Below are 10,152 nucleotides of genomic sequence, written 5' to 3' on the forward strand. Positions count from 1 at the left end.
CAGTGTGAGTTGATGTGTCAGCCAGGCAAGCTATCAAGAAGGTAGTCATCAGCATACAGGAGACAAGACAGACACGTGTCGGACACCTAAGATGGTCAGAGATGATGTGTCAATCATGCAAGCCATCCATAAGTGAATTGTTCAGCATGCAGGAGACAGCAATGCCACGTGTTGAGCATGCAAAGGGTGGCGCCAATTGGATTGGCGCCTACCTTTAGGACTTGCACATGGTCGCCAGTTTGAATGGCGCCCCCCTTAGTCAGTCCTTGAAACCAAGCATTCAGAACTAGGCTTGCATGCATGTGCCCTAGGGTGTCGCCAATTTGAATGGCGCCCCCTCCTAAATAATGTACATGGTCGCCAAATGAGGTGGAGACACCATGCAAACACAATTTTTCATGCACTCATCCATTTGCCTATAAATTGATCCACTCCTTCACCAATTCTTTCACACCAACATTCTCACTACTTCATCTAAATTTCTCACTACTTCATCTACATTACTTCTGTTACAATTTCATCTTCTACAAAATCTTCCATTTTCATCTACACCAACTCCCCAACAATATGTCTTTACTCACAATGGGCGAAGCACACAGAGGAACAGTTGCAAACATCGCGACATACGTAAGTATTTTCTTATACTTCCTTTTTATGTTTCATCTCCACCAACCCCATTTTATTTTGAAATACCGACTTAGTCAAATGTTACATTATTTCTATTATAGGATGTCTCAAGGTTTCGCACTCGAGTTCACGAATTTGTCCACATGGACCCGTTGATTCAACCTTATGTTGAACTTGCCGGTTTTGGTCACCTTAGCAAAATTATGTCTTGGTCTATAGATAACAAATTCATTCTCGCCTTATGCGAAAGATGGAGGCCAGAGACACACACATTTTGGTTTCCAACCGGTGAGTGTACCGTGACGTTAGAAGACGTCTACATGCTTTTAGGACTACGAATTGAAGGCAAAGCTGTTAATGGTAAGACCAACTTTCCAAATTCAATTTGCATGGAGCTTTTAAACGTTGATTTGTTAGATGATAATGCTAGGGGACAAGGTATACTACTTTCACGCCTAAAGTCATATTATAATAGTTTTTATTTAGATGAGCATTCTACCGAAGAAGCTCGAATCATTAAAACTAGGTGTTACATTATGTTGTTACTAGGATCCTTTTTATTTCCCGAAGGTAGTGGTTCTAGCATGCATATTATGTACTTACCTTTACTTAGACAAATAGATAGAATAGGTAGTTATAGTTGGGGATCCGCATGTCTAGCCTATCTCTATAGTTCTTTGTGCAAAAACTGCCACAAAGATACTTCTACATTTTCTGGATGTGCTGTTTTGCTACAAGCATGGGGATGGTCAAGACTACCGTCTCTAGCACCGGTCAATAGCAACCCCTTCACTTTTCCATATGCAAAAAAGTAAGTTGTTTAAATTGCTATATCTTTACTTCCTTCCTTACAGTTTATTACCCATAACTAATTTATTTTAACTTTTTGGTGTAGATGGTCGGCACGCGGTATGAATTACAGCAGATGTCCGAGACACTGTATTACTCAATATCGCAACCTGTTGGATCACCTTCGACCGGCAGACGTAAGCAAAATAATTACATTATTTCTTCATATTATATTCACTTTTTCTACATTCATTTAAATCCTATTGTCTTTAACATTTCAGTTCATTTGGCGTCCATACCTTAATATGGATCATGAGCATCAGATCAACCCTGAAGACGCAGCCGTATGGACAACATGCACACCAATAATACGGTTCACAACAGTGGAGCTGCACAACACCGATCGTGTGAAGCTGCAGTTTGGTATGGTCCAGAATATCCCAGATCCCCCAGCTAGCCTAGGAGAATGGCATATGCGTAAAGTGAACGACCAATGGAACTTCAACCCTTGGCAACAATTCGCAAGATCAGAGTGTCGCAAGTGGAAGCACCGTCATGACCATGTCTTAACTGACGCAGTCATGCCAAATGAGGTAAAACCAAGTCGTACTTATATGGCTTGGTATAGATCAGTTGGATTTCAATTCATCGCCGATGATATGTACCTCTACGACCCACGCCAGACAACTTACACACAAGAAGCCTCAACATCTAACCCCCAACAACATTCTCAGCCCAATTACTCACAACCACCTATCCGACAAACTTTCCGTTCCACAAACACACAAACATACAACCAAAACATGCCATTCACCCAACCCCAAAACCAAGAACATCCCCCATACCACCACCAACAAATGGACCATCAACCTTCAACCGAACATCGCTTCGCACCCACACCATCACCCTACCAAAGTCGCCTTACCCAAAACACTAACCGCCCCATCACCTACCGTAGCCAAGAACCCCAAACATCACAATACCAAAACATCCCACAACCATATCTCTTCCAAACACCCCAACAACCTTTCCAACCTTTCCTAGACCCATCATTGTCACCCATGTCCCCCTTCAACCGTCCTGGTCGCCCATCCATGAGTCAACCACACCCCAACTTCTCTGGCATGGGTCATGAGCTCAGCTACGCCGGTACACCATCATTGAATACTGAAGACTATGCTGAGTTGGCTGAATACCTCAACGGATCTTCTCCTGTAGGCGGTAATGACGCTCCTGGACCATCAGATGAACAAACACCGGTTCAGAATCGTCAACGTGGGTTAGGGCCAAGGGTTAGGATAGCTAGGGGATGTGGGACCGGAGGTCGGTTAGGTGATCCCGGTCATCACCATTAGGATTCATTGTGTAAAATCCAAATTTTATTAATATCAATTCGTATTATGTCAAATTTATCTTTGTGTATTCTCCAAACATTAAGTTTCTTTCATAATTCTTAAATAAACACATATCATAAAACAAAAATTTATAAGTCAAAAACCCTAATTCAAGGACTTGTTATTGTTATGTTGAAGGGCTTGAAGTTGGTCCCTTTTGGCAAAGTTCACATACACTTGTTTTGACAGAAACCCTAATTTTGGGTCAAGTTCGCAGGGACATAACTCACTCATTTTTAATTATTTTGAGGTGGGACCAAGTGCATTGCAAAATTTAAGATGTCTACTTCAAATGTTATGTTGGACAAAAATTCATATTCCTAAAAGAAACACATGCAATAATACAAAACATTATGACTCAGATAACAGTTATAATGTCAAAGAGTCCAAGTTCAGGTGCCCATACCTTTCTCATAAAAGCTGCAAATGATGCAAACCTTTAGTCCAAATTCATTATCTTGAAAAGATATACAACTTTTATGTTAAAGGTTTTGTCATTTGAGGCTTTTATCATTCATACTAAAGGGCTTGAAGTTGGTCCCTTTTGGCAAAGTTCACATACACTTGTTTTGACAGAAACCCTAATTTTGGGTCAAGTTCGCAGGGACATAACTCACTCATTTTTAATTATTTTGAGGTGGGACCAAGTGCATTGCAAAATTTAAGATGTCTACTTCAAATGTTATGTTGGACAAAAATTCATATTCCTAAAAGAAACACATGCAATAATACAAAACATTATAGGTCAGATAACAGTTGAAAAACTCAGAAGTCCAACTTCAACTGCCCATAACTTTCTCAAAAAAAATCCAAATGTTGCAAAATTTATATCCAAATTCATTGTTTTGAAAAGATCTACAACTTTCATGTTGGAAGTTTTTTCATTTGAGGCTTTTTTAAGGGAGTCGCCAATTGGATTGGCGCCCCCTCTTAAAAATTACACACAGGCGCCAATTGGATTGGCTAGGGCACCTGCCCTAGCCAATCCAATTGGCGCCTCCTTGTAATTTTTAAGAGGGGGCGCCAATCCAATTGGCGCCTCCCTATTAAAGGTGGGGTAGATTGGGAAATTTTTTGAAACTTGGGTTATTTTGGGAAATAATTTAAAAAGTTGGGTTATATTAGTAAAAAATCCGGAAAACGAACCACTTTATTTTAATTTTTTTAAATGATTTTTATAATATAACATATTTTAGTATAAAAAAATTTAAATTTAAATAGTCTAGTATAAAAAAATTTAAATTTAAATACTCTATTGATCTATGTAAGTTAGCGAGTTTTTGAAATTGGTCTCTATATCTTTTTTTTATTTGAGTCTCTATATTTTACTTCTATATTAGCGTTAGTCCCTGGAGTTAGAATTCTGTTAAAAAAAGGTGACTAGACAAACGATGCACACATAAAAATGCTGAGTTGGTTAATATCGCTGACGTAACAAACTTCTTTTTCTTTTTCCATTTTTTAATACCCAATATTCTTTAGTCAACTTTTTTTATTATTGTTTTTTATTTTGATGTTAAATCCTAAAATACAAAATTTTAAAAATAGTGCCAAGAGGAGTTGAATCCTAAAATGAAAAGTTTAAAAAATGGTGTCAAGAATAGTTATTATTAAAATATTATTTTAAATATTTTATTATTTTATTGAAATATTTTTAGATATCAAAATTTTAAAAAATTATTTAATTTTGAAGCTATTTCAAGTAATTTTTTATATAAATTATTTTTGAGATATAATTTTGACTATATTTTGATCTTTAATAATATATATTTATGGTATACTATTTTAAATTAATTTTTTCATTTATAATTTTTTTTAAACTTATAATATTTTAAAAAATAATTTTATACAGTTCATTTTCAAAAATACAAAAAAAAAATACTTTTTTAAAGTTAAAACAAACTGGCTTAACAACTTGCGACATGTGATCAATGAAATGATAAAGTTGAAACAATAAATACAATGTTTGGATACGAAGTTTGACTAAATATATTTATATCTTAGAAAAGTTTAGGAAAATCAGCTCAATGAGGACTACAAATTTAAGTGGGGTATGAAATTTAATTATCTTGTTGATTTTAGAGATGCAATTCGTGAGTGTTTAGTATTAAATTGTAGGAAAATTATCTTTTTGAAAAATGAAAGTTATAGGGTAAGAGTAGAATGCAAGGCTAACTGTGGTTTTTTAGTGTTATGCTCTAAAGTGGACCACAACCATACTTATGCTATAAAGACATTGGTGGATACTCGCATATGTGATAGGATATTTGATAATACATTTGCAAACTCAAAGTGTGTGGCCAAGGAGGTAGTGAAGAAAATAAAAAAAATTGAGACAACGAGAATTTGTGATATTATGCAACATAGAGACAAACTTACTATGTGGGGATTAGTGTTGTTAGAGCATGGAAGGAAAAGTTTATTGCAAATAAGGTTATTGAATGAGATGTTTATAAGAAATATAGAAATTTATGGAGGTATGTTGTTGAGTTAACAAGGGTTAATACTAGGACTATTGTTAAGATCAATATTGACAAGCTAAGCACATCAATACAATCAAGGTTTAGATCATTCTAATATGGTGGACAATTGTAAGAAGGGTTTCATAAATGGATGTAGATCACTTGTTGGAGTTTATGGCTGCCATCTGAAGACAAATATGGTGGACAATTGTTTTACTCTAAATCCCCCCCCCCCCCCCCCCCTCTTCTAGTATTTTGATGTGTATTGACTCATTTTGTTGAGTCATTTACATAGTCATCTGCATCTCATTTACATCATTACACAATGACCATTTCATTTGGTTATTGTATATCATTAACATGCATAAAGCTCCACAATTGTTTCATTGAACATATATGTTAGGCCATATGTCCATTTCCAAGTGTGTGTACTAATATTACCATTTGAGGCTTATGCTTTGCTTGATATTTCTTTTTCATTTCTTTTGCATACATACCTTCACTTTGTTTCTATTATTAAAGCAAGTTCAATTTTTATCCACATATAAATCATTTTCAATTTTTTTGAAGTTTTGAATTCAAGGTGCATTCTTAGTTCTTCATTTCAAATGTTTCAAATTATACTTTGCAACATAAAAAGTGAAAGAAAGAGATAAATTTGATATTTGCACTTTAAATCTTTTGATTATGTACATTGTGGACATAAGCTTAAAAAAAAAAATCAAATATGCATATTTCATTTTGGCATTCCATCTAAACCTAATGCCTTCACTTCTAAGTCTATGGCCAAGTGGAATTAGAAGTGGAATTAACTTTAAATCTAAACCTAATGCATTCACTTTAAATCTTTTGATTATGTACAAGTGGAATTAGTATTTTACATTACATAAGTTTTTACATTAAACATAAAACCTAATGCCTTCACTTCTAAGTCTATGGCCTAAGATCTTTAAACTAATTCCCACATTGCTTTCTTGTTTTCTAAATTATCAAGCCTTTCATTCTCTTCAAGCTTTTCCATTCGCCATGTTCACCAAAAGAACCTATTACACAAAAAAGAGGAAATTCAATTAAAATTGGGACCATGTCATGCTCAAGGCCAAACAATGCAACAATCAATTAAAACATGTGATAAGATTCTCACTGCTGTGAAAAGAACAAAGTGCAGTAAAAATAAAAGGCCAAGGCAGTGCATTTTCAATCCACAATAGTTACAATAGTAACAAATCCAAATTGCAAAACAAATTCAAAAATTCACAAACCTCAAGCACATGGTCTCGCGAAATATGTCTCCCCACTCACCAAAATCCCACACTTTGTAGGATCTTGTACATACACCATTTTCATAGCTCATCACACTCTGTTGTGATACACTTGACTATTTGTCAAATAAATGGCATTTAGAATGTTGCAATGCAACTTAACTTTTAATTTCTCAACACCTAGATTTTTTGATAAGTTGAAAGCCGTAAAGCTTTCTTGATAATTTTAGCTACTACGATGTACCCTTCTTCAATTCTAGACATTAGTCATTATATATTGATTGATGATTTTCTGCAAAAAGTTTATCACAAAAGATTAAAAATAAAAGTTTTAGATCTTCTATCATCCATATTACAAATATAGTTTAAATCAACATATTCTACAATCGAAGGATCACCATGTTCACTTCCAAACATGACACCATGACATTTTGTACCAATCACATACCTAAAAATCCACTTGTTTGCTTCCTAAAGATGTTTATCTAGTTTGTACAACATAAAAGATTAAAGAAATGAAAGTAAATAAAAATGAACACGATATATCTTTGTTAACATAGTTTAGCCAATGGTGCCTACCTCTGCAACAATAGAGCAACTATAGTTCCATTTTCATTTTGTGATAAAAGTAGGGTCATAGTTTTATAAGCAATATATATAATACTACACATTAGTTTACAATAATTTCCTTGAATTGTACCTTAAGTGTCTACATATATATGGGTGATATTCAACAATCTTCATTTTGAAGAATATCAAACTCATATGAAGACTTTTTGTATGACAATCACATCTTGAAAACTAGGGAGGTACACTTTCTGCTTAACATTGAGAAACATGTAACAAGTCCAAAAAACTCTTGAACTTGTCATTGATGACTAGTTTGGTTAACATATCAGCTGCACTCTTTGAAGTATGAAACTTTTTAATAAATATCTATCTAGATATAAGTAACTCAACGATATTGTGAAACCTCACATAAATATGCTTGGTCCTGCCATGATACACCTAATTGTTTGTCAAATAAATGGTACTCTGGCTATCACAATTCCACTGAACTGTACCTTACTCAACACACATTTATCTCACAAATCTTATAACCCACAAGACTCCTTTGCAAACATCAACTCTTGCCATTTAATCTACTTCAACTATCATCATGACCCCTATAGATTGAACAAACGATTTTAAAGAAACAGGTTATCCTTATAATGTAAAGAATACCATGTTGCAAACCTTCTATCATTCATATAACCAATATAGTCTGAACCAACATGTTTTACAAGTAAAGGATCATCCATTTCATTACTAAACATAATATTGTGACTCATTTTACCCTTAAAGTACCTGAAAATCCACTTGACTGCTTCCTATGACACATGCCCAATTTTTACATAAACTTACATACTTGTCTTGCAACTTGTTTCAAATATATTCTAGTGCAGACCATAACATACATTAAATAACCAACAACATTGGAATTAGGAACCTCTCACATATACTTAGCTTATGCATCTGTCTTTGGATAGTCATCCAACGAGAGCTTAAATTGATTCGTCAATAGAGCACTCACAACCTTCAAATTACTCATGTCAAACTTTCCTAGCACATTTTTAACATAGCTTTTCTGATAGAGTCGTAACTTTCTAGCATACATATCCATGTTAATTTCCATACCAATAATCTTCTCAGCAGCACCTAAATCTTTAATGTCAAACTCCTATTCAAACATGATTTTGAGTTCATTTACGTCATGTAAATGATTATCATGAATCAACATATCATCATCATAGAGTAACAAGAAAATAAAAGAAACATCATCAAGACTTCTAACATAAACACAAAAGTCATACTCACACCTTATGTAGCTAATCTGAAGCATGTATGAATTAAAGTGCTTGTACCATCACATTAGAGACTGCTTTAAACCATGCAAAGACCTATAATTGAATTGATTATTTTCAGCAAATAGTTCATCTCACAAGAGTAAATATATAAATTGTAGATGTTCTAGCATCCATATTATAAACGTAGTTTCAATCAACATATTCTACAATCGAAGGATCTCCATGTCCACTTGCAAACATGATACAATGAAATTTTATACCATTTACATACCTAAAAATCCATATGTTAGTTACCTAACGATGCTTACCTAGTTTGGACATAAAATTACAAACTTGACTTACAATTTGTTCTAAAATGGCCTATCATAAACCATAACACACATTGAAATCCCAAACAAACATTGGCATAATAAACCATGATTTATACTCAACTTTTGCATCTGACTTTGGACATTGATTTAATAAGATTAAAGTAACTCAACAATAGAGTATTCGCAACCTAACCTTACTCATGTCAAATTATTTTAACACCAATTCAATATAGATTTTTAGAGAGAGTCATAATATTTTAGAACTCATACATATATGTGAATATTCATTCAAATAATCTTCTTAGCATCACTTAGATCTTTCATTTCAAACTTACTTTCAAATAAAAATCTTCAATTCATTTATGTCATGTAAATGATTACTAACAATCCTCATACCATCCATAAACCAAAATAGGAATTTAAAAGAATATTCATGAAGGCTCTTAAGATAAATATAATTGTCATACACATACCCGTTATTGTTAATCTAAAGCATGCAGGAATACAAACACTTGAACTATTATTTTAGTTTTGAATCATACATATACCTCTAAAATTTACAAACTACAGGAATACAATATCAGTAGTACCTTCTTGTTGCTCTATGTAAATTTTCTCATCTAAATTACCATGAAGAATATTGTGAATACTCATTTGTTACAAGACAAGAATTAAGTTTTTCCCATTCTTATTGTTAGTTTTTTCTTGTACACTCATTTATAATCAATACTTGTTTTCTTATTAAGAAGTTGAACACACTATCATGTATGATTTTTTTCTTCAAGGACTCTATCTCCTCCATTGTAACATTAGTCCAATTGTATTTCCCTTAACTAGTACAATATTTATATATGCTATCAAGTGTCTAGGCCCATATATTTTAGATTGCTAGATATGGTAGTCATCTTTGTAACATCCTAACAACCCCAACGCGAAATAATACTAATATTAAAATAACTATACACATATGGTATAACATAAACACAACATAAACCTGGTTCGTAACACTGGTTAGATAAAACATGTAATAATTTAAACATCTGCCAACACATGATAGCCTTTACATAAATCTCATAACACTTTCTTTTAAACATAAAACTTGGTTACAGGAGAATGCCCTCAACATCAACAACCTCAAAATGATAACAAATAATGAAACACAAAGTCCACATGTCCAATGTTACAGATCAGAGCAATAAAATCTAAATATCGCATAAAATGAGAAAAGAAGAATAACCTCTACGCATCCTTCAGCATCTAGCAACTACTCATTTACTTGCTCGTCTGTACCCCAAGAAGAACCACAGAACAATGAAAACAACAAAGGGGTGAGAATACGCTCGAAATATATAATGGTGCAAAAGCATGTAAGGGTAGCCTAAGCAAACATCAACAGTCACATATTTCATTCACATCACTTTAACACAATTCATTCACATCAACCAGATAAGTATTCTCTG

At 33.7% G+C, this 10,152-nt stretch overlaps 1 protein-coding gene across 1 annotated transcript; it reads left to right on the forward strand.

The window, feature by feature from the left end:
- Nucleotides 1-482: 482 nt before the first annotated feature.
- LOC127082887 (altered inheritance of mitochondria protein 3-like) lies at nt 483-2,824 on the forward strand. Its single transcript, XM_051023114.1, has 3 exons — nt 483-627; nt 729-1,613; nt 1,698-2,824. Exons 2-3 carry the CDS (start codon nt 1,539-1,541, stop codon nt 2,769-2,771), a joined length of 1,149 nt encoding a protein of 382 aa, XP_050879071.1. The 5' UTR covers nt 483-627; nt 729-1,538; the 3' UTR covers nt 2,772-2,824.
- The last annotated feature ends 7,328 nt before the right edge of the window (nt 2,825-10,152 follow it).

Source organism: Lathyrus oleraceus, chromosome 5 (assembly GCF_024323335.1).
Source record: "Lathyrus oleraceus cultivar Zhongwan6 chromosome 5, CAAS_Psat_ZW6_1.0, whole genome shotgun sequence".
NCBI lineage: Eukaryota > Viridiplantae > Streptophyta > Magnoliopsida > Fabales > Fabaceae > Lathyrus > Lathyrus oleraceus.

Coding starts and splice junctions, on each gene's coding strand:
- LOC127082887 (XM_051023114.1), top strand. CDS start 1,539: ATGAATTACAGCAGATGTCCGAGACACTGTATTACTCAATATCGCAAC. Junction 1,614..1,697: donor ATCACCTTCGACCGGCAGAC/GTAAGCAAAATA, acceptor TTAACATTTCAG/TTCATTTGGCGTCCATACCT.